Source organism: Lagopus muta, chromosome 8 (assembly GCF_023343835.1).
Source record: "Lagopus muta isolate bLagMut1 chromosome 8, bLagMut1 primary, whole genome shotgun sequence".
In the NCBI taxonomy this organism is placed as follows: domain Eukaryota; kingdom Metazoa; phylum Chordata; class Aves; order Galliformes; family Phasianidae; genus Lagopus; species Lagopus muta.
In genome coordinates, this window is record NC_064440.1 from 22,735,948 (window position 1) to 22,762,516 (window position 26,569).

General features: G+C 36.1%; 1 protein-coding gene across 5 annotated transcripts in view; it reads right to left on the reverse strand.

The window, feature by feature from the left end:
- The window catches only part of CERKL (ceramide kinase like), a 48,514-nt gene that overhangs the window by 11,033 nt on the left and 10,912 nt on the right, over window positions 1–26,569 (reverse strand). For 4 of the 5 annotated variants that reach the window (XM_048952625.1, XM_048952626.1, XM_048952629.1 and 1 more), the window contains exons 2-5: window positions 15,563–15,805; window positions 9,249–9,380; window positions 5,801–5,864; window positions 2,662–2,804 (exon numbers count right to left, since the gene is read on the reverse strand). In XM_048952625.1, coding sequence (XP_048808582.1) covers window positions 2,662–2,804; window positions 5,801–5,864; window positions 9,249–9,380; window positions 15,563–15,805 — 582 coding nt within the window. Of the gene's footprint in view, window positions 1–2,661; window positions 2,805–5,800; window positions 5,865–9,248; window positions 9,381–15,562; window positions 15,806–21,713; window positions 21,775–26,569 lie in introns of those variants that run through there. The other variant, XM_048952628.1, reaches the window with a different exon arrangement.

Here is a 26,569-nt window from a genome sequence, read left to right on the forward strand (position 1 = left end):
CATTTTTAGGTCTCATTCCAACTACTCAGTTTATTGTAAATCAGCATAAAAGTTTTCGACCATACAACTCCAGCATCTTTGTCAGACACATTTTTTTTATTTTTTTTAACAGATACCAAAATAGATTTTATTATTCCTGAACTATAACCCTGTTCTAAATATTCACCCTGTTTCCTGACATTACCAACAACTTCCCACAATCTTAATCCTACGAAATGCACAAAAGCATCATGGTAAGGATTAAGTATCTGCAGGTCACGTAAAAAATGACTGATGGAGGTACCAAACAGAAACTGTAGGGAAAAAATTGTCCTTGGAAGTGCAAGCACTTCTGCAGTACAATTAACTTAATTAACCAGACAACATGAATATTCATAAGGCTGTTAATGTCTCCCCCATCCAAACAGATAAATGTGATGTAATGACTTCCTAGTCAAGCATAGCTAAAATTCTGATGAAAACTGCACCAACATTTTGGTTCTTTGCCTGAAATATCACAGAAATTAACAGTCCCTCAGTAATATTTTATTTTACAAATTAATTGGAAACCATGAATTTATTTAAATGAACCACTTAGGACCAAAAGGCTCGCAGCCATTGGATACAGATTGACTCCCGCTCATCACAACAGGATCACTTTCCATGTCCTCCTGCTCCCTCTGCAGCCCCTCAGCTGCAGTTCCCATAGCAACAAGCTCTTGCTGGTGGCTGGTGGGACCACCACAGGCCGCCCTACATCACCCTTCCGGCTGGGACCACAGGAAGGCAGCCTGGGAGCTACTGCCATGGTGCTCTGCTAGAAGTATGCTCTCATAAGATCTGTCTGCCCAGAAGGGAAGCAGTTTCAAAAGCAGCTTCTCCCCACCAGGTGGATTGGAACTTCAAAATGCTGCTCTATCTACTGACAACACACCAAACCCAGACCTCAATCTCATCTGCCTTCAAAGAGTGCAATCCCACAGAATCATAGAATGGCATAAGACTTCCAGGGGCATCCACAGCTTTTCTGGGCAGCCTGTGCCAGTGCCTCATGCCTCCTGAGTAAAGATCTTCTTCCTAACATCTAACCTAAATATTTCCTCTTTTAAAGCCATTCCCCTTTGTCCTATCACTATCAGATTGTGTAAAAAATTGGTCTCCCTTCTGATTATGTCTCCCTCAAGTACTGGATGTCCTCAATGAGGTCTTTCTAGAACCTTATCTTCTCCATGCTTAACAAGCCCAACTTCCCCAGCATCTCTACATAGGAAAGCTGTTCCAGTCCCTTGATCATCTTCATTGCCCTTCTTTGGACCCCACAACATTTTTCTATTCTTGCACGGTCAGAAAATCCTAATAATTGGTTTGGTGAAATTACAGGTGGAAAGACCATTGAAGTACATCTTTATGTGCCCAAGTATTACACTGACCTATTTCCTGACTACTTTTTGAAATATAAACACTATTGAAATAAAGGAAGATACTTAGGAAACCGTTATGAAGTTTCTCACGCTTTCACTATAAATTGATCCCAGTCTCTTTTAAGAAAGCCTACAGCAGTCTGTGTAGCAAGCAATAGAACACTCTCTCAGGTTCTCATACCCTTTAATGACATTCTTCTGCTGACAAACTGAAGAGAGGAAGCACTGGCACTGAGGCGCAGTGACTTGCTCACAGCCAGACAGTGTGAAGAGAGACACCGGAGAGATTCCACCCTGCCACCACCTATACACACACAGTCTTAACTGACAAGCGATGGTCAAAGCATGTAAAACTTGCTTTCTGAGTTTACAAGTTTACTGAGTTTACTCCTTTCTTTGTAGAAAGCTGAAAAGAATAATTTGCTGTTCTCTTGGCTGACGGTTAAAATCATTTCCTATTGGTTAAAATCATCTGAAAAATTACAGCAAGCATTCACATTGGCAGTCACACCTGAGGGTACTGTCCATGCAAAAATGCCCCCCTTCTTTCTAAGGGGCATAACCCAGACACAAGTGTAAAACAAGCTCTGCATGCAGTTCTGCCTGATCCAAGTTACACTAAGAAGGGCAAGAGAAAAACATGGGAAGAAGGAAAAAAAAAGCACGAGAGTTATGTACAAGTTAAGGTAGGAACGAGAGCATTATTCAAAACAGATGCATGTATTTTCAGATCTGTGGAAGTGAAGGAAGATAAAGCAGTTTTCTGCACATAGTATTTTTATTTTTTAATATCATTTGCAATATATATTCTTGGTACACCATTTAAAAAATAGATCGTAAGCATGAATACAACTGGGAATCTGCCAAAAAAATTGGAGAGAGAAGAAAAAACCACCACGGCCTGAATTAAGGACATTCTAGAAAACAAAGTTTGCATTTGATTGCATTTCTGTTGGCAAATAAGTGCAAAACAGCATTTTTGCATGGATCATCTGAAGATAATTTTAGTTTTCTGCCTCCAGAGCTGCTTCCTTTAGGCAAAGAGCTCATCTGTGCCATTACTATAAATTATCATAATGATTTAAAATCTAGTCATTTGTAATCAATCTAAATCACACATATAGGTCATTTATTCAATAACTCCCTTAAGTAACTGAAGCTTTAGCATCAAAAACTGCCTTTAGTAGCCAAACCTATAAATCGTGCCAAAGGGACCTAGAACAAATCACTGACAAAACATAACAGTGTTGTTTAGTCTCACCTGCTGGTATCACTCCAAGAGGGACTGGTGCTCTGACAGGTGCCGATATGAAGTCTGTGCCCTTTCCAGCATCTATCTGGGCTTTAAGTAGCAGACCATGAGCAACTTCACTGACAAATCCATCTCCACCAACACAAATTACTCTATTAAAAAACAAAAACATTTCACAGTTCAAAATAAACCATTCCATAATTGAGCAAACCAGCAGAAGGCAGCTAAAATACCACATCAATGCAATGGTACTTCAAGCAGCTGAAATCCACTCTTTCTTTAGGAACAGTCAAAGCCTTACTGTCAGGTCAGTGCATATCAACTAACAAGATATAAGCATCCTTTTTTCTGCTTCTCTCTGAGTCGGAATAGCTATACTTAACTTCTAACTTATATCTCCTCTTACAGCACCAGAGCCACAAAACCAAGCAGGGGAGGACTCCAGCATAAGTCCAAGTACTTCAGAGGAAAAGCTCTCCAAATCTTTCAGTATTGACCACCATAAGCATTCCACTGGTTTTTAATTGCCATTATCATAACAACTAACCAAATATTAAACTGAAAATACTTGAAAACACACTATGCAGACAGTGGAGGGATTTAGGAAGGTATAAAATCCTCATACCAGCAATCCTTTGCATGAAGGTACTTAATCACTGCTTCTGGAGCATGTAATTAAACTCCCACCTGCTGTGGCTATAGAGAAGAATGTATTTGTCTATAAAAGCTCTCTAAAAGCTCTATAAAAGTTACAGCAAGTGTCCATCGTTGATGCCATTTTCGGTTCTATTTATTTATTTTAGGCAAATATGAACATGATTCTCCAAATAAGCATGTTTGGAAGTTGAAGGTTTTTAAGGTACACATTCTACAGAACAACAAATAGTAATCTTACACTCAATATGTTTACAATATAGGTAAGTCAGGTTTATTGTAGAAGGTGCTTATTTAAACCGTTTTATCATACAGTCATGCGAATGCAGTTGTGAAACTATGCCCAAAAATTCAGCCAGATAAAAATGGTATGCTCTTTAAAAAATATATTCATGACATTACTAAGTGCTTAAATTAAATCATCCATCTCTTTAGTCATTATTTTCTTTCCACAGCTTAATTTCTAAATTGGCAGGAATATTTCTCCCTCTGAGCTAAACAATTCTCACATGCACATACACAAAAAAAAAAAAAAAAAAAAACAGGAAAAAAAAGGAAAATAGAAACATTTGGATTCTGTAATCTTACTGTGTGTAATCAGGAGCCAGATTTTTACTTCATTCTTTATTTAGTTTGACAGAATCATAGAATCCGTAGAGTTGGAAAGGATCTTCAAAGACTATCCAGTCCAACTCCCCTGCAATGAACAGGGATATACATACACAGCTCAATCAGGTTGCTCAGAGCCTGGGCCAGTCTGGCCTTGAAAGTCTCCAGGGATGGGGCACCCACCACATCTCTGGGCAACCTAGGCTTGAAAATCTCTGCCACAGGAAAAAAAAAATAATAATCTTTGGAGTGTGATAAACCTAGAGGGACTTAAATGCAGATTCTAAATATTAGCACTACTGAAAACAGACAAATATTCTAATTTGGGATCTGTATTGTTGTTATAAACAAAGGATCAAAAAAAAAAAAAACAAAAACAAACAACAACAACAAAAAAAAACACACCTGAAAGCCAGAAAGAAATGTAGCTAACTTTATTTTTTTAATTCATGTTAGTTCTCAACAGTTTCCCTTTTGGCCAGAAACAGAGATGGTATTAGGCACCAGGGATTTCAGATCTAATCAGCAAGAACTTGTTATGCATAAGGAGTGAAAAGCCTTGAGCAAACAGATTTGACTAAGACCACGAAGAAGGCCTCTTAGAGGAAAAAAACATCTGTCTAACCATCAGACACAAGTTTATCAGTCATCTGTTCCCTGAAGTCTGACCAACTCTAGCTACTCTAAATAAAATCCAGTCATGTAGGCTCCTGACTGGGGAAGAAATACTTGGATATACCTTTTACATTTGTTACTGCATAAACAAGAGAATGCAGCTCAGAGGCAGTTTGCATCTGCAATGCACACGCTCTCTAACCATGGCTTGGCCTCCAGACAGGGGAAAAGCACACAGCCAACTTCGATAATTTATTGTGTGGATAAGAAAAACAGAAGAGGATACAAAAAGAGGTGAAGTCTCACATAAGATGCTTGACATACAGCCATGATGTTGCAGAACAGCATGGGAGCCTGAGAAATCAGGGAAAATAAATGAAATAGAACACAGCCGAGGCCAGCTCTGACAAAGAATTAAAGCACTGCAGTATTGCTTACAAAAAGCACCCAAGATACAAATATGCTGGACTAACACCCTGCTGGAGGTGGAAAGCTTCCAAATTACTTCATGTACCGTTTAACATGTAAGGAATCATAAGCCTTTTTGAGACAAATTCAAGATCATAAATTGCACTTCATTATACTGCTTGCTTACTCTAATAAATAAAACAACATTGTGTCTTTGAGGTACAGAAATGCTGTTCTTCTGTTTTGTAAACAGGCAACCAAGAGAAATGTAGCTGATTTGAATAAAACTGAACTGGAAGTGAAGGCAAAACTGGAGAGACTGGAGTCCACCAAATAACAAGCAATGCTGCTCAATAACTGGGTAAAACTTAAAGGAAACAGCAAACAGACATCACATTAGGTGGCTGCCAGAATTGCTAAAAGGGTGGAAAGAATTACCCTTACCATTAATCCTCCCTAAAACCAAACTATTACCATTTAGAAAGGACAGGGATCTGTTCAAATCAGGCATCGCTGCATTGCATTATTTTTTTTCTCCAGCTTTTTCTGTTTTATTTCCTTTTGTACCTATGGCTACTAGAAAGCCTTACAGAAGCACTCCAGTGACTTCACCCAATGTTCAAAGACAACAGTTTAAGAAAGCTTTATGTTTATTTATCATTATTTATGAATTAAAGTACATGCCTGTTGACAGTTAAGTAATAAAAAAATGAAGCATCTAAAGAGAATTGATTTTCTCAGTCTGAACATATATCATAAACAGAGTAACTCATAAAATACCTCTTGGCAGACTTTGGGTGGAATACAAATAAAAACTAGTGTTACAAGGTTTATTAATGTTCACAGCCACTAACTGACTTACCCATCAAATGCTTGGAGTTCACATTCTTTAAGTATTGACAGAGCATGTCCTTCATATTCAGTTACTGTGGAAAACAACATTACTCAATTTTCAGAAGATTGGATAAATTGATTTTTTTCCACTTCTAGCATAAGAAACACATATTAATTAGTTCAGAATATATTTTTTATCATTAAATACATTACAATTATGAGAAGGTAAGTTGTGCAATTACACTAGCTAAAGGGCAAGACATCAAAACTCAGCTGGCATCAGGCACATGGCTATTCAACACACTTAAATTCAGAGAATTAGAGAAGATGTTTGTTGCATCAAAATGGAACTTGTAGCATTGGTACAGTTGGTAACCTTCAGGAAAATGTAAGCATATCATCAGTTAAGACTGAATTATTTCCGTATCAATCACCTTTAATTGCCTTTGTATGCAAATTGCTAAATGAAAAATATCAGGAGTTACACACAGAAATATGAAATCAAGCCAAATACCAGTGACAACAGAATATAACACACAGAGGAAGGTGGCACAAGTATGCACCAGAGTTCATAGCCTCTGGAGGAAATGAATCTGTCAGTCTACATTGATGTCTCTGTGTTTGCTGATACCCTGTATTGTACCGTAAATGCCAGTGAAGACAGGATAAACTGGCATACTACAGATGGCACGAAGCATCATAACTACATTTAGCATTTTCTAGGCCAGCTTTGCCAGAAGAGACAGCCCAGCTGCACCCACCCATCAAAGATTTTTGCTGACTGACATGACACTTGCAGATGGATTTTTTGTGTAAGAATGTGCATCATTATATGCAAAATTACATTAATCTTTTATGCTTGTCTGTCCCTGGTGCTAGCATAGTTCAAAGCTTTTCTCCAGTGTTTCTAAATACTGTTAAAATTATTAGTCTTGGTGTCTAAAACAATCATGCTGTATCTGTACATGTTATAGCATACTATTTCTGCAGACTACTCAAATGCTGCATAAAGATGTTGAAAACACTCCTCTGTCTATGCACAGTGTGTGTGTATACAGTGAGTATAACTCATTCTTTAAAAACCAATAATAATAATAATAAATTTTTTTAAGTGGTAAAATCTCCACACTATGCACTAAAAACTGTCTACCAGCACACAACTTTCAAGTTTAAAAACAAAAACAAATGGGCACTTCATTCTATTACTGACAGTGAAAAATAAGCCCTGGCAGAGTTGATTGTATAGGAATTAAAAACACTGAACAGCAACACCAAGAGCCAACTACAGAAATATGAGATGGGATGAAGAGCTCTGTCTTTCAGCACTTCACTGTCCAAATTTGTTCTTGCTGCTTTGTGGATGTTGTTCTAAGTAACCTTTCAGTCTTACATTGTCTATGTACTGCAAATCACTCAAACTTACCTTAACATTTTCCTACAATAAGTTTTAGACTTTAAATCAGTGTAGGCATAAAGACTAAAAGTAAAAACTATCTTCAGTATGAAAACTGTACGGAAGCTTTCAATTCATAGCACTCTAAGTGTGTCGTTATTGCCCCCCGAGTTGCTTTTTTTGTTTGTTTGCTTTTTTTTTTTTTAAGATGGCACCAGTGAACCAGACAACTTTCACTCATCCCCCTTTTCCATTTCTTTTCTTCTTTCCTTTGCTTCTTTTTCCCTAATACTTTGTTCATAATTATTTAATTCTTTACCAGCATTTAAGACACTAATGCAGTTTTCTCCTTTTGCCTGTAGGAGGAGTGTTAGGCAGCTAATAAGCACTTTAGCACTTGGTTATTGCCAAAATAGCCCTATTTTAAAGGATAAGCAATTTCACATTTATTTGGCTAAAAACAGCAGTTTTTCTTTTTAGAATTTAAATAAAAATAATCAAAATAAATTTTCAACCATTTCTATTCAATTAGGAAAAATGCTTTTAAAATCAGAAAGAACGATATTCACAGCTTATATTAAATTATCTGAATTAATCTATAAAACTTGATTCAAATTTGGCTTATTAGTTCAGCTTTAGGATTTCAGCCAAAAATGTAATTTCATACAAGTTAATGATAATGCTGCCTTCAGCAGAGTTTAACGAATGAGGTTACCTTCACAGTAAAAATAAATAATATCCAGTAGTATGGAAAATGTCCAAAGGATAATTTTATTTCAATAATTGCTTAAAATGAAGTAATACCTAATTTAACAATATGACATGGTCACCTCTTATCGCTACAGAGTTGTAACAGAAAATTCTATTTCACAGTTTAGTTGATTTTCTTTTAAAATGTGGGCTAAATAACATAAAAACATATAAATAAAGATTATAAAGTCAGCAAGATACATTTCGTGCAAACACTTATCACATTATTATATTATTATATTATTTTATTAGTATACTTAAATCAGATTTGTTCTGAGTGCTTTTTGGCCTGTAACCTGAGCTGGCTGTGATTTCACAAAACGTTTAGGCAACGACTGCAGGTTAAGTAGTGCCTTTCAGCTGGAACCGATCATTTTGCAAACTAATTACAACAATCACAAGAAAAAAAGACTTTTTGGGATTAAAATACCTCACACAGCTATGAAATCGTAAGTAAAGAACAGCAATGTATTAGAGGGAGTTATAATGCTATGAATATAATATTATTTGCATTGAATAATACCATTTCTCTGTAAACTTGGATGTCTGGGGGGACCAAATCTGATGCAGCAAAAGTTTTGGTGACTTCGCAGAAGGGAGCAGAAGCAATGAGATCATTACAATTTTAGTGCTTTAAGAAAATCTGTCCAGTTCCTTGCAGGAAGCCAATGAAATAGAATAGCCAAAGGGCAAATTCAGTGAAAGACATAAGGACATAAAGCATAACCCTGGCAGAATTTGGAGCTTTAAATCCAAACCTGATATTGGAGACCCACTGTCCAGTGTCAAGCAGAAGGCAGCATCACTATAACATTAAACTTTTACCTTTGTGTTCTCCAGACAGCCAGCTGTGCCTGGTGAGAACTGCCCTTGTCATGCCAGAACTTCATCACTTAATGTCCCAGGTCATCCCTCAAACTCAGTCAGAACCCAGAGATAATGTGCTCTTCCCATTAGCCTCTCTTGTGTGATGTCCAACTAATAGATGTTCTCAGAAGAGAGGTAATATTTAAGGGCATGTTTATCAGAACACTGAAGGAAATATTATCAAATGCATACAAGACTGTCAGACATTAAATGCTTGTTTCCTTTTATTCAACATTTGGCCTAGAAGCATCAAAGCGATTTTATTGGTATTGATGACTAGAGGGGAAAAACTGTTCAATGAAGAATAAAAATGCTAAAACACTTTTGATGACAAAATAGATTGCATTGTATTAACTAGAATTCCAAATGCACTATTTGCAGACAGAACCAATAAGGGTTCAAACTGTCCTGCAAGCTTAGGTAATAGCTTCACAAAAGATTAAACTATGCTTCTGAGGTAGCTTACCTGTGACATCAGTTTTTATATCAGCAAGTTTAAAAAGAGGTGACACTTGTTCATAATAAATATGAGTGGCTTCTCTTTTGTGGCTGCTTGGATTAACAAATACTTTCAAGGATTTTGGCCTATTTTGAAACCCTAAAAAGAAAACACAAAACATTTATCATCACACACCATCCAGCTATTGCTATGGCTTAAATAAATTTTTAATACTAGAACAAATACTGTACTTCAATACAATAATTATAGCATTAAAAAGTCTCCATTTCTTCTGAATATGTGCTTTTTGTCTCAAAATTACAGTACTGATTACTTTTTAATGTAAAGTTAATAACACTGGAAATGATTTACAATTGTCGAAACATTGTAGAATGAGAAGGAAAAAAATATATAAGTCATAGCTTAGTTAAACCTTGATACAGGAGCAGAATGTGTGCAGAAGTTACAGGATCAGGTAACAAAAAGAAGTATCAAAATATTTTCTTTTTGGAATTCCATGTGAAACACTGCCAGCAGGCAGTGACAATAAGATCTGGCAAAACTGGCAGCACAATTCAATACTGTTGTTTTCTGGGACTGCAAATCAAACAGCGCGCCTTGAAAGGCAAGAAGAAATGTCAAGCAATAGATAATCTGGTAAAATTCATCCAGAAATCTAAGAATTGTGCGGTTTTGTTTTGTTTTTAAGTTACATTTAGGTCTTTAAGTTAACTCTGAACAGAAAATGCTGAAAAACACTACTTTGCAAACAACACTCAGTCCTGCACATTGAGCCAACGAAATGTCTTTGAGAAGTAACTTTATTACCTGAAAAAGTGCTTTTTTGCTGAATTGTAAATAATTCATATTCAATAAGTAATAAAAAAAAAACAATAACACCATTTTTAAAAGTCTTTTCTGTGATTCCAAAAGTTGCCCTGATTCAGTTGATTTGTTACTAAAAGCAAGTGGTGGCATCCAGTATGCTGTTTTTTGGTCATTACTTGAAATAAATGAGTTGAACAATTTTGTGTTCAATTAATTCACTCAAATTCTCAATTTCCATTTAGCATCAGGTTAAATTATCACTTTCTCAGCCAAATAAAAGCTAGAAGATCTGATAAGTATGCCGCTTTCAACATTCAGGAGGAACATCAGCAGTAGTGCTCGATGTCAGAAGGATCCAAAAATGAAAAAAAATAAATTTTCTGCCGCATACAGAGTATTACTTTATTTTTTACAGTCATATGAACCTTAAAATCATTGGCTGGGATTTCCTGAAGCTGTTTCCCTCTTATTCTACTGAATAGGAACAATTCCCCTGAGAAATTATAGATAAATACTGTTTTAGAGTCAAAGGGAAGTATTCTGTAAGACCAAAATATAATGACTATAAAATTCCTATAGATTTCTTTGACTCATCTAAACACATCAAGGAATGCACAGATGAAAATGAACACTTTTACTAGCACAAGCCAGATAATCTTAGAAGATTTCTTAAAGATACTGAAGGACGTCTACCGGGGCAGTTTAGTCTTGATGCATCCCTAATGCCTGGTGAATACCCTGGATGTCTTCAGTCAGAGGCCTTAGCACTTTCACAAAGAAGCACGTTCTTGGGAGGCATGTCATGTCATGTGTATGAAATAAAACAGCCCTTAAGCAGAGACAGATTCCCCCTTCGTGCCAACTTACGTAGTATGTTAAACACTTTCAACTCTAAGCATTTGTTGACACTACTCACTGGTGTTTTGACTTGAAGTCACTGGCCTGCTTTATTTCTTTCTATCCAAGAAATACAAAAATCCACAATAAAGAAAATGGTAAAGCAAGAAATTGTCAAGCTTACTAGTAACAGGAACTTCCCTCTCTTTCTCTCTCTCTACTAGCAAAAGACACACAGATAATTTAGAAGCAAGGCAACAAACTTTTTTCTCCTATAAACAATATGCTGATGAGCTTTCTGTTATGCACCACAATTGACAGCTTAGAAAGATCCTGAGGGAAAAAAAAAACCAAAAACTTTAAATGCCTGCTTATGGGTTCTTATAAAAATCTCTTTGAAAATATGGAGCATTATCTAAATTTACTGTACCACCAAAAGAGTAGAGAAATGCTACACCAAAAGAGTAGAGAAAAGAGACATGAGTAAATAAGGTGTATTCCAAAGGCTCTTGATGGTAGACCAATTCTTTGCTCATTCCTTTTTCATTTCACAAATGACATTTGAGAACAGAGATGGTACAGTATCATACATGAATGGCTGATGAGGACAAAAATTATTAGCTATCATTCCCAGTGTGTAACAGACATGTTATAAATCAAGAAACTGGGCTTAATAAAAGAAAATCCAATAACAGTCAAAGATGAAATTTTCATACAATCATGGAGTGAAACTTCTTTAAAAAAAGGAGTTTAAATAATTATCATCTTTTAATTTTCTTTAAACAACATTGTGAATGAATTGATCTTATTTACTACAGCCTGCAACTGCTTTCAGTCTGTCAGCCTTTTGGTGCTGTCCTAACTGGTGTTCTGTTATTGTTTTCTGTAGCTGCTCCATTTGAAATGAACCAGCAGCCTAAAGCAGGAAGGCCAACTGTTCCTCCAGTACTAACAAATGTGCTAATATGCACTAGTTTAAACTTGATCTATCAAGTGAATCAGTGAACCATGAAGGGTGGTAGGTCAATCAGGGTGCTCTGAAAACAAAGGCTCGGAGGGCAGCAGAGACGCTATGCTCAGACATACATCTGTGCTGCTTTCCATTCCTACTTTTATGGAAATGGGTTTATGTTACAAAAGTTAAGGGTCTGGAATCATGTCGTTATTACATGCATTTATAAATACTTTATACACCAGTAAGAGTATTATACATGAGGAAAATTAATAATATGAAACAGATTTGTTATTGTAACTATGGAGATACCACTGTTAATATTAACTAAGCAAAGTTAATGTTTAACATTAATGGTTTAATTAAAACTTCATGCATGAAGTTTCAGCCTTGTATATCAAATCCCAGTGTGAAAGAGATGCTACAGAATAGTACATAAAAATAAAATGCACTTTATGCATTTTTTGCTACTTCAACACTTATTTTTAACAGTATTTACCATCTTACACTAATTTACAGAGCTTTTAAGCGAAACTTTTTCAAATTAACTGCTAGTGAGAATAAGTCTCATCGCAGTTGAAAAAAATTCAAAAAAGGAAAATGAGTAAGCATTGCTAATTATCCATTTTCTCCCATTTCCAGTGCCATCTTAACCCTTTAAGTAGCTCTGAGCATTTGCATGTGGAGAGGATTCAAAATTAATCAGTGAATCCCGCTTACACAGCATGCCGGCAGCACACACTCAAAAGCCCAGAACAGGAAGATGTGAAGAGGAAATCTCTGCGAGTCAGCGTACAACAGGTCTGACATAAAACCAGCACCACACTAGGAATGGTCTAAGCAGCCTTTTGGGACTTTCCAGGAGCCTAAGCTCCATAGGTGCGTGCTTTGATTTGGCAGCAGTCATTTCACATCAATTTAACAAATATGCAAAACAGATCATAGGTTTTTTTTGAATGCTGTATCATTGAGCAAGCTCTTAATATCCCACAGGAGAAACAGCACTGTTATGTATAAAATCAGCATTTATTTAAAAGTGAGAAGATGGTAGCACGTGCTTGTTACTGTTGCACACATGTGTAGCAAGATGTAACAGACACTGAACCTGCACTGAAAACAACTACAGAGTGTGTGTGCTCACCTACAGGATGACAGGCATCATGAAAAAACAGAGACTAGACAGACTTTAAATTGAAGTTCTTAGAAGAGAAACTGAGAGCAGACAAGATTACTCATTATAAAGAGCACGAGAGAAGTAAGCATACAAGAAACTTTCACATCAAATACATAGTAAAAAGGAAATTGTGTACATTGTATTTTAAAAAAGACAAAACAAACAAAAAAGACTAGAACAGACTTCCACGTAAAAACTGATCCCTGATATATTTGCAACTGCTGTTGGTTACTAAACGAACAACACTTTAAAATCCAAAAAAGAGTAAGATAAACAAGTAGAAATGTATTTTGTTTCAGCTGCTGGAGACATACCCTTCAGTAATGTTTAACCATGTGACAAATACATATTTACTGACAGCCATATTCATTCAGCATACAGACATAATGTTGACAAACCACCTCCTTTAATTTGCTCTGGCCTCAAAGAAGAAAAAAATCATCCAAGAATGTAAGTCAATTGTTAATGAAAACTTTTTTCTGATATGAAACATAACAACAACAAAAAAAATGTTATTTTGGAAGGGTATAATTTTATTTTTTTCCTGCAGTCTATAAATAAACAAAAAAGAGCCAATTTGAGTTCATTAGTGAAGATGTCCTAAGATGTCCTCAGCACTATTACAAAAATAAGCTATGGAAAAAAATAGGAAAACTTATCACCATTTCTAGCAGAGATATATTAATGTACCTTTTGCAATTTTAATTAACAAACAATCAGCAGAACTTAACCACACTATCTACTTTTAGTCCAGAACTGTATCCTACTGGAGCCTTCCAGCCAACGTTTGGTGTATTTTTAATCAAAATAATTTTTTTCCTGAATTATATTGTTAGTTTATTATTATATTATCACCATTGTTTGAATGACTGATGTTTCTGCCACTCTGAGTGTAGAAATGATACTGTCAATTTGCTGATTTTCTGCATAGAGATACAGTTTAAATACTTACTCAGTCTTCAATAACCAGTACTATATAAAACTTCTACTACAACTACAGAATTTGCAACAATAAACACTTTAGTAAATGTTGCAGGGGTTGTGTTTGGTTATTTCCCCCATACACACACTGAGTCCTGATTATTCCTGAAGCAAAAAGAAAGGAGAAAATGCACTGATTAAACATCAAGCAAAATCTGCACAAGGTTTAACTTCTGGAGAAAGACCAAAGCTGAAGGAAGAGCCAGAGACAGCAACATTGCACAGAACGCTTTTTTCAGGTTCAGGTGGCTTCCAATTACAAAGCTATGAAACAGAGGCTGCACCTCGAAGTCAAGGCAACCTGAGCAAGAGATACTGCTGCTTTTTTTTCTGTGAACATATGGTATCACTGCTCCTGATGGATGGAGGGTAATCTGGGAACAAAACAGACATTTGCTTCTTATGCAAATGTCTTCGCTTTTATGGGTAGCTGGAGATCTGCAAGAATCTTGGCACTTCTGCAGATTTCAATATTTAGTGATAAGGCCTTTCAAAAGGAGCAAAGGAAAGTATGTTTTTATACACAATTTTGTTTGGAAGATCCAAAGCCTGTTGTAAGCAAACAGTACACACACCTGAAGCATGTTATTTTACTTTCTCTGATATCTGTTTTTGGCAAAGTAACTTTAATAGAAGTACACTATAATTCAGCATTGGCAGTGCCACAACAAACATTAACAGAGATTTGAATGCTCTAATCTGCCTCAGTATTAACAATTCAGCTGGAGTTTTAACAGCCTATTATAAGATCAGTTGTTTTTCTTCCATAATTAAGAAATTCATTTGCTGTGGTCAGTAAACAGAAACATTTTGAAGATAAACCAGAGTTTGGTTTGTATTTTTCTGTTTTGTTTTAATTACAAGTGCACTATACTACATGTCTTTCCAAAACTGAAGGTCTTAAATTACAGTGAAAGGGTTTGGCTTGTTTTTTTTTTTTTGTTTTGCGCTGTTTCCACCACATACATACCCTCTAAACAGTGAATGTTTCTTTAACTTGAATCAGTTTCCATGAAAAACACAACTATCAGGGGTTAACAAAGCATCCCAAAAACATTATTAGCCCAGGCAAAACCAGAAAGATAGTTCTAAAATAAAGAATTGCCTCTTGTCAGTAGCCAGTGTCAATACACTTTGTACAAAATTATACAACAAGGGTCCTACAGAGCCTTAAGAGCACTTCCACCTGTGAATTTATGAAGGAGAAAAGCCTGTCCTGTTAGCCTCTAAGAATCTGCACATCTCAAGTGGAAGCTCTTAAACAAGCTCTGGGCAGCCTCTGAAGAGTCCAGAATACAATCAGCCACTCGCTTGCAGTGCTTGAATACTTTAAGTAATAACATCAGATGCAAAAGCAGCATCTTTTTCTACAGATGCATTAGTCATCATCACTTTCTTAATCTGGGCACTTCACTACGTAGAATGTCAGTAGCAAACATTTTCCAACAACATTCATATGTTTGTGTTTTAATTTTCACAGACAAAACAGTTTCTCTAAGCTTCATTAAACCTAATGCTTTACTGATAGAAACATGTGTGAAGTAATATTAACTCAGATTAAGTGCTTACCGTTCAAAATTTCCTTTAGACATCTAAACCATGAATGACAATGGTCTTCACTGAAGTTATTCAAGTGGATAGCACAGTCTGTTAGTTTATTTTCTTCTTTATGCAAGCATTTAAAAACAGTGATACCCAACAAAGTACCACCTTTCTTCTGTCCAACAAAACGGCGACGCTTCACTTTCACTGAAAATACATCCTTCATTTCAATAATCTCCTCTTTCACCTGTAAAGCTGTACTGGAATCACCTAAAGGGACAAAATATATATATATATATATATATATATATGTTATGAGTTGAATAGGAGTAAATATCTTAAAAAAAGCATATAACAGCAACAACAACAACAACAAAAACTTATGGCTTCAGCACTAGCTTCAAGTTTTCACAGTATCGTGGAATTATTTGAGTCAGAAAAGACCCTTGTAGGTCTTCAGATCATCTACATCTATAGAGGGATCGGGATGCTCAGAGTGCTATACAGTCTGACCTAAGTGTTTCCAGGGATGGGGCATTCACCATCTCTCTGAGCAACCTGTTTCTGTTCTTCATCACCCGCAGAGTAAAACACTTTCATTCTTATATTCAATCTGAATTTCCCACTTTCAGCATGAAACTATTTTCTCTTGCCCTATCACAATAAACCCCGATAAAGAGTCCATCCCTTTCTTTCTTGTAGCCCCCCTTTAGACACTGAAAGGCAACTTTCAGATCTCCCTAGAACTTTGTCTTCTCCAGGCTACTACATCTGCTTGTGCCTGTATTGAAATTTAGTGCATATCACATGCATCAATTGATGGTCTTAGTTTGGTCTTGTATTTTACAAACTCTCTATTACTTAGGTTAGATATTCTGCTATACAAATACCATAACTTCAAAGAGTCTTTTGATACTGAAAGCACTAACTAAAATTCTAGACTCTAAAAAAAAAAAAAAAAAGTTATAATCTCCCCCCTCCCTGCGTTTGTTGTTTGTTGTAACTGTTGTTACATCCACAGGGCTAATTCTTCACTCTCCTTTGAATCAGAACTATCGGAGATCAAAAATTCTCTATGACACAAGCTGACTTTATAAACATAGCTGATTAATTATGTTTTTTTTCCCCCATTAATACAAATGCTATTCTTGGGGTTTAAACCAGAGCAAGATCAGAAAACAGTTGAGTAAAACCAGAAAAATAAACCAAAAGCACATCGCCAACTTGTCTTCTGAATTGTATTCATAACTTGAAAAGGAAAGACAAGTGGAAGAAAGTCTCAAAAACTCCTTCAACAGTTCAAGGCTCTTAGCACCAAGAAGAGCTTCTTCAGGCTGGAACTGAGAATTCTGTAGCTGTCATACACGCTGCCATTCAATTACAATAGTTGCAAATGCCTTTCTGAATGCTATTAAACAAGCTACTCTGGTACAAACTTTTCCTGCTCCCTTAAGCTACAAAACATTTGAATTCTCAGAATCAACCTAATTCAAGTACACAATTTGAAAGAAAAAAAAAAAAAAAAAAAAGGCATAATTCCTGTAGGAGATGGATATTCTGGACCGGAAAAGAAAAGACCCTCTACTATGTACATAACTACAGCAGATGCAATGTGCTATAGACCAACGAAGAAAGGTCGCCTTGCAGCCCAAGGCAAGAGTAACTAGAAACCAGAGTTTCCCAAATCTTTTCCAAACATTGCAGCAGCTCAAATGGTTTATTAGTGGAAAAGCTACAGGGCATAGTGTGTGATGAATGCCACGCACTGAGAGAAAGCTCAGGGTAAGGTGCAAAACCCTGTCGTGGTACTCTTGCTGGAGACATGAGCAGCATGAGACTGCAAAATCAGGTGCTGCCTCCCTCAGTACACCACACTGAGCTGAGCGCCTCAGCAAGTCCACCTTTTTTGAGCAGGAAAAGTCTGTGTAAACACCTGCGAGGCTCTGATCCGGCATTTGTCAGCACCACCGACAGCGACCACATTTCCATCGCAGCCCCAGGGCAGCGTCCAACACGTCCAAAGGGTGAGCTGACAGCACAAAGGAACCTTAACACCTACATTGCACCACATCTGACATCTCGGTTTTTACCAACTTTACATTGCTTCTCTAAAACATTTGGGAGTAAATAGCCTTTGAAGACCTTAAATGAAGTACTTCTTAGAGACATCCTGAATTCCTTACTTTGAACAACACATATGCTTAGGTTTTGTTTAATATGCATATTTAGTACCTGTCTTAACTTTTAAAATAGCATTTTCAAGGAGGGGTCTGCTCTTTTTCCAGAAAGACTTGTGTTTTCAGGCACAAATTCCAATGAAAATTCCAGCACACACTCAACAATTTAGGAAATTTCATAAACAAGGACACACAGAATATAATAATTGTTCTGCAGCAGCAACGAGGCCACAGCATTTATTCACTCCGAACAGTATAAATATTTTACTTTTTTTTAAATATCTTAAGTCAAATAACATTTTCAATTAACTATTAGCTTTGCTGAGATATCAGAAATTCTGTTATGCTGATGTTATACATACAGATAATAACTGGATTACAAAGTCTCGTCCATTTGCCCTGCACAGAACAAGTAAAATAAGTGTCTGCTAAAATACTTTCTGCTATGAGTTCCCATAAAGTAACAGTCATAAGTCAGTAAGTCTCATCTTGTCTTCTCATGCTATTTCAGCCAGGTCTCAAAGCTTCCTCTCCCTCCATATTTGTCAGTTTTGTGTCGCTGAGATGCACATTAAAGCTTTAGATAACCAAATAAAGCACTCATAATAGACAGCACTGCACTTCCAAAAACAGTATTTGACTCCAGCTGTTTTACTGTAACATAACTTTCAAACGCAGCATAGAGAAGTATATAAACTATAGGAACACTGAAACATACAAAAGCATAATCCTCAAATTTTAAGTTACAGAGAAAATACCAAACAAGCTAGTAGGATCAGGGCAGCCAATTTTTACTGAGATTGGAAAGAACTCTGCATACAAGGCCTTAGGAACATGTTACAATATTTTTAATCTTCTATTTTTACTGAAAATAAGATAATTTCTAATATAGTAAAATCCTATAAAACAATTCAGGTGGAAATTTAAGTCAAGCTGTATTTATAAAATATCTCTAATGTGTAATAACAAGAAAAATTACTTGAAAAATAAAGTTTGTATTGGATTAGACTTTTTAAACTTCACCAAATCAGTTTGTTAGTATCACGTTGGTTACTGGTAGCTTTTTCAGGACATCAACTGTCCTCTCACATTACTTAGAAAGATATTGGGTACCATCTGTTCTTGCAAAAGATTTAAGTATACATCTATTAGATATCATGCTATTTATTTAATTCAGTACCCACTTCCCATTGTTGTATCTTCTGAAAAAAAAAGTCAATTTAATTACAAGGAATAAAGATAATCTCTTCTACCGGGCTGCCCTGTCATCATGAGAGCTGAGAAGGAACCTGTACAAAGTAGGTTACAGGCGTTAGGAAGACTAAAACTAGCAGTACTTAACATTAAACAAAGAACTAACAAAAACAGAGTATATGGTACTTAAAAAAAAAAAAAAAAATTACTATAAGCCAAGAGCTTGTCTAAATCAATCTCAGCACATCTGTCTGATGTAGAGCGTAAACAGGATTAGAGTTGGATTTATCTGCTTGACGCTAATTGTACTCACAGTTTCTGCACATGTCCACTTTTTTTTTTTTTTTTTTTTCCCCAAATACAGCATGAAAAGAAAGCCTGCCTGATACATGAATTTCTAGGAAGTTTTATGCCTCTATTTATCCTATCACTGATTTTAAAAAAATGAGACTATCCTACATTCTTCCTGTTTACAATTATCTAATCTCCTATTTAATAAAAAAGATGTCTAAATACACCATAATAAGCTAAATCAAAGGGTGAGATATTGATGCACTCAAATACAGTTTAATTGCAGATTGTAAATGTTTTAATTCATTCAGAGAGTGAAATTAAGCTTTAAAAAAAAATTCTCACATTTACAGCAAACTTGATCAAAATACACTCAAGAAAAAAAGTTTGACAGAAAATAGAACAGCTTGCAAAGTGCATTATTAAGACATAAACACTTCAACAATAAAATGTTTATTGAACTGTTATCTTACAGTAGAGGCCCAACATCTAGAAGAGGTGAGTAGATCTGAGGACCTAATTCCTATAACAGGTATCTGGAGTATATTAAAAAGAGAAATACACACGTGAGGTGGGTGTATGGTTCAAGTACAAGATTTGGAAATAAGGAAAAATGGGTTGTGCTTCCTTGTTCATTAATTCTTCCTACGACCTTTAGAAAGCCATTTCCCTGCCTAACTATATTTTATAGATCAACTTATTGAAAATTTTGTCCCACGATGCTTTGAAAATTTGCCTCATTAATAGTTCATTGCTATATCTGAGCACAGTATAAAAACAAAATATTTAATTAGAAATAAAAACCATCAAGAATATACCAAAGAAAATTCAGCAAACAACAGTAGTTACCACAGATCTTACACACATGAACACTATTTTCAAAATGACCATTCCAGATACACAATAAGGTATAATGGAAAAGGAAATAGATTTCATTTTTCATTCAATGTAACTGGACAACGTGTTTACAAATTCAGGCTTAGCAGTATTTACTTAGATATAATAATGTTAAATAATGTCTAACAAATACATACAGGAAAGCAACTACTAACTTAAGCCTATTTTTCCCCTTAGAATGTGCAGTGAAGTGGCATGCCACTGCTTCATGAAACCACTCCAGAGTTTTCTACTGCAACATTGATTAAGAAGGATCAGTAACGAAGACCACAATGGTGCAAGTATGATCATCCTTGCCAAAAACGCTGAGAAGTGCCATATAGCTCATGTCAGACTACTCAGTATTAGCTAAACACTCTAAGCATAAGACAGAAAAGCTTTTTTCAGAACATCTGAATATTCAAGTGCTTTCTATTTCAGAAAGACAGATCAGGCAACTCCTTGGGAAAAAAGTTGATGCGATGCCCCTTACTCTCTCCCATAAACAAAGAAAGAAAACTTCACTTCTTGGCCAGAATAGTGATGAATGAACTGGAGAAACAGTGAGAGAAGGCCCAGGCTTCAAAGGAGTTTGTGTTGTTTTGTTCTGTTTTTCCTTTGAAGACCACCTTTACACTACTGCCCTCCTTTTAAATGATGTTATAAAAGACATATAACTCAACCAAGGCTCTACTCTAGGGTGTTTATAATGATCTCCTAGGGAATGGTGAAAAGTCCAGGAAATATTACAAAGTACAGAAGGGATGCATCTCCGTTCCTCCAGAGCCAGAAAATAAAAGCAGGGTGCAAACACTACCATCATATTTTCATGCCACTATTTACTGGCAGCAACAGCTGTAATCCTTCAGGGCAGAAAATTGAGCTTAAAAGCATCTGACAGGAATATAACCAATTTTCATTTTCCTTTACAGGGTGAAGTGATGTATTTTGCCAAGCCAATGCTACACCTTGCTGCTTATCTCTCTTCCAATACAGGCAACTACCACATCCATGTAGTCCAGTCCTTCCCTTTGTGTTGTGTCTGGCACTTGGCAAAATCAAGCTGAATTAACTCAGTTCTCTGAAGTAGCACAGACTGTAGACTTTATTTTATTTTTTTGCTGGCTTAGGCTTCTCACAAGGTGGTTAATACAGTCAGTCAAACACAAGTCCTACAAAACCAGGGATGGTTTAGGGTGGTAAGGAAATACACAGAGGAAAAGAAAGAGGAACTGGAACTGCCTCCTGCCGTCAGCAGAAAGAACGGCTTGACCAAGGTGCTGTGCATGTTCACTTCAAATTGTTAACTCCTCAAAGATCATGCAAGGACAGATGAATAAGAGTCTGCAAGAACTAGGAAAGATGCACAGTGGTTTCCCAAATTTTTTTAGAATTCTATTTACATATTTTTAAATATATATATATATACACACACACGTATCTAACTCGTAGAATAAAGCTCTACTTTATAAGCCTGTAATAGCACATTAATTTAGTTAGTTTTGTCGGATAAGAAATTATGAACTATTTTAGTATAGCAGCAAAAGGCACCATGACAATTATTCACTATTACTGCTTAGTGAAGCCATCTGAAAGAAGGAAAAACATTTGAAATGAGGGTAACTAGTGGGTTCACTCACTTCTTTAAAGGTGTTTATTTAGCTGTCCAGGAATACATTCCTATACATCAAGTAGAGTACAAGCATAACGGTCCTATAAATGAAAAGATGATAATGAAATATTATTTTCATAAGGAACTAGCATAGTCAAATCAAATGTGTTTCAGTCTCTACCTGTAAGAGTCCCTCCATGCTATTACAGTGCAATCAGTTTAATATGAAACAGTCCAAGCAGAGGCCAGAATCCCAACCTCCTTTTCTTGACTCAAAGTTTTATTGGTTACTTGCTGCTTCTGGCCTTTCATCCTCCCCTCTCCTCTCTCTCTCCACATTCCAAATTTCTCTTTTCACAAGACTGATTGACAAATGGTTGATTCCAATCCCTATTTCTCCACCACATCTTTTTAAACACTATTTTTTTTTTTTTTTTTTTTAAAACACCCTCATCAAACCTAGTGGACTTTGCTGCATTGTCACAGCAACTATCGGAGTTGTTTTTTCAGGAGATATCCTTGGTATCCTGTGCTGAAGCACACTCAAGGACCTAAAACGTAGGTAACTTTCATTATGCCTTTAATAGAACAGCAATAAGCAAATATCTAATAAAACAAACAAAATAATATGAAACTGCCTAACTCTAGTTTAGCCAAGACAAGAGTCAAAAAACAAAGTTTGAAAGTAGCAAAGGGAACACAGAGACTAAATCAAACAGTGGTTTAACTAATCTCAGACCATAAGGCCAGAGTTCAGTTCAGCTCAGAGGACGCCTTTGCTGGATCTGTCTTCCTTTTAGAGATGAGCCAGGCCTGGGAACACTCTCTCTAAGCCTGATCAGGCCTCAGGAGTGACAAAGCATGTAGCAACCCAGGTTGAATTAAAGCTCTTCACAGAAAACCCTCATGGAAGAAGAGTTTCTCCAACAGAGAACATGAAGGAGATGAAAAATAACCCCAAAGGAGAAGTTCTGCTAGGTTGGCCAAAAAGAAGAAAGGCAGAGAGAGATCCCAAACCTAATGCACTTCAGAGGAAGTATGAAAGTCTTTGCTTTTTTAATAGTTACATTTTCTCATTAACATCACATTAAGAAAGAGGTCACTGAAAGTAAATTTAATACAGAAAGCTCAAATATGGCTCAAGTACGGCTCAAATACTGCCTAATTTCATAATGTGATTGGAAAAACAGCAACTTTTTTTTTCCTGAACCTCCAGGAGCTTTTCTGTAAAAAGGAGTTATGGCAAACATCCATGCAACAACAGTGGAACAAACATTGGCTGTTTTCACCCTTTTATAAAGCCTTGGCAGACACAGCCATCAGACCAACAGCACCACTATCATATGAAGGAATTAGTTTAAAAAGTGTGATCTGTGAAATAAAAGAGTGGGATCTAACAATGATGTGATTTGATACAATGGGTCAGCAGAGTTGAAAAGTACTAGAGAAACCTCTACGAGGTAACAGGAGCTGCATTTTGCACTCCTTTGAAGAATCTCACACACACCAGTTTGTATCTACTGATTTATGTCACAATCAAGACAACTGACTCTGTCATTTCAGGAAGTAATGAGGAAAAATAAAAATTGCCTCTTACATCCACATGACATCACCACCAAGTCTGATCAATTACAAGTTAATAATCAGTTCTACTTGGACTCTTATCACCAAGGATTTACTTCAGTCTCAAATGCAGATTTACAGAACATCAAATACTGATAAATATCAGTGTCTTATGTTCAGGAATACCAACATGCCTCAAACATTTGAATTTTGGTTTTTTTTTCTGGAAAGATTTTCAAAGCCAACATTTTCCTCTTGGATAAAAAAAAAAAAAGAAAAGAATTGACGCATTCCATTCTAAAGAGAGCAATTATCTTCCATAAGCTACTGGTATTTCATGCATATTGACATTCACGCATTTAGGTATTGAAGCACAGCTATCAGCTACTAGTTAAACTTCATCCATGAACTTCTCATCGACTAACAGTTACCTGTTTAGTTTCAAACTCATCTCTCCTATGTTTCTAGGAGCTTTCTTCATAAACTCAGCCAACGTTTGTGCCTGCCTGCCCTTCCCATGCTTGCCCAAGGGTAGGACATGGCAGCAGCACCACTAGAATCCTCTGACAAGAACAAAAGCTTTCCCTCACCACCAGTACATTTCAGCTCATTTGCCACACAGGAATAGGAAGAATGTAAGACTACACCATTTTGCCTGCAGAGATGAATGAATCCCATTTTGTTCGTGTACACCACACTAAATAGACTTAAAAGAAAAACAGGAAAAAAGAGAATTTTGTTAGATTATCTTTATAATAAACATCTTCCCTTGCTTTCAATGAAACTGTTCATATTTCTCTAGCAAACTTTGCAAAATATTTTGGCGTATTAAAAATACATATTTTATACAACATGGCATGAATGTAACAACAAATAATTGCTTAGAACACATTGTAAAATTTAAGGTACAGTCAACTATCCAGTCTACAATTGAGACTTTCACACAAAGAAAAAAGCTGCTAGAGTATTGCATTGTGAAAGCTTTCTGGTATTACTTTCATAGTTAGTATAGGGAATTGGTTACACATACAGTGATGCATAATCCTGTGACTGAGAAAATTATGTTCTCAGACTTTCATCAATTCTGTTTGTGGCTTAACTCTATGGCAAAGCTCTCACGAAAGATTTGATACCAATATGATGTGACACAAGTGAACCAAACCTTAATTTCACTCACAGTAAGAAATCACAGGATTAAGTAACACTGTGCAGTCTTTTAGAAAAGTTTATTGCTTCCAGATGGATGCAAGTTTCCTTTCAGCTCTGATTGTATCTTCTGTACACAGGGTGCCAATTTTGCTATAAATATAGACAAAATACAGTTATAAAGATAAATTATTAAAATATTGACATAAACAGGCTTATACAATACCACCCCTTTCCACAAAGTAAGGACACACACATTAAAGTTAGTACTTATCACAAATGTTCAATATTAAAACATGTATGCCCATTTCAGAAATTACAGTCCATATCTGAACAAGCACAAATTTACAAGGTATCCATAAAATGACTTCTAATTTAAACTGCTTGCTCTTTGCCCCATGTTGTGTAGTGCCATGTGTTTCTCTGCATGGTGCACGCAACCAAGATGTCCACCTGTGCCCATGTATCTGTGCTGCAAGCTAAGTATATGCTTATTCCATTTAGCAGCAAAACTGTTGAATATACTGCAGTACACTTCTGTTGAAATTAAAACTGTAAATAACAAATTCATTTAAGGTAATTAGATTTCAAACTACATCACAAGATATTGAAAAATAGATCAACAGCTCTGCAGCAAAATTATTTAATAAAAATAATTGTGGAGAATATCTGATCAGCACATATAATGCTACATTCAAAAATAATATGAAAGTTACTTTGTTACTTTTAATTCTTTCCAAGACTAAAGCTTCACATCTTTGCAAGTACTAATAGCCTCCAAAAAAAAAAAAAAAAAAGAAAAGAAAAAAAAAAGGGACTCTTAGTGCTTTGTTTTTAAGCAGATTCCCCGATAGCTCCATTTGCTCCTCCTAACACCAGTATTGTAACTGTAGCAACATACCACGTTTATATATTAATTCCTTATTGCCATCACTGAAGGCAACTGGTAGCCAAGCATGTGAGCTTAGAGACATTTCCATGGTCTTCTGAAGATACTTGGGGAGACAAGTAACAATCACACAAAGAATCACAGACACAGCTGGGACAATGAAGAAAAATGAAAAATACCAAGAAGTACCAGGATCAAAGAAAAAAGGCTACTGATCAACGTGTCAAAATACCCAACTTCAGATGAGATTTCACTGTTACAGAGACGCACCTCAGATGACAAAAATACTCCTTACGCTTCTGAATTTTTTGTTCTACCAAAATGTTAAACGATAGCAGTATATCAACTGCTCGCAAATCTAAAGGGATCATCATTGTAAGAGGCAAATGCAGACCCTGGCAATTTTACTCATAGCATACATATCCCACCAGACTCATATTCAGAGTAGTCATACAGCAGCTAACAAATGCAACTTCAAACTGGATTCAGCAGCAGTGGCTTAAGTTATTTTCACACTGCTTCAGAAATCAGTCAGCTGGCTACCTCCATCATTAAAGCTATTCTACAGCCTTTGCAACAGCCTGAGATTAAGACAATTCAAGTAACCATATTTTTTACAAGATCTTATGCTATGTATTACAATAAACATATCTCACATCTGTCCTCTTTTCAAAGCCAAGTGAAGGGTATCTTAGAGTCATTAAAGCTCTTTCTACAGAAAGCCATCAAAACTGTTTCAAAACTCATTAAGCAGGTTCAGCCTAAGAAGCATACCAAGGGAAGAACAACAAGTCTATAGTTGGAAACATTAACACTGAACAACAAATCAGAGAAAAAATGATCCAGAAAAATTTTAAACATCACTTATCTCCATCTTTTACAATCAACCAAGTGGTCATTAATAAAGACAGAAAAAAACTTTGCAGTCCAAAATGGTCGACACAGAACAAAAGTCTACATAATAGACACAAGCACCTTGCAAATGGAAGGCTAGGCAAACACTGAAGTTCAATTTCTACCAGGAAAACTTGCCTAGCAGTGCAAATACAGGTAAAGTTACAGGCTAGTAATGTTACATAAAATAGCATTTAAGTATAAATTAGTTGCTTTCTGGTACATAAGACCAGCAACACCAGCTCAGACCAAGAGTCCATCTGTCCCAGTATCCTGTGTCAAACCACAGCCATAAGCAGATGCTAAGAGAAGAAAAGGAATAAAGCAAGCATTTATTCCATTTTCCCCTAATGCTTTTCCACAGCCCACCTGTCTTCAGTTGGGATAGACTG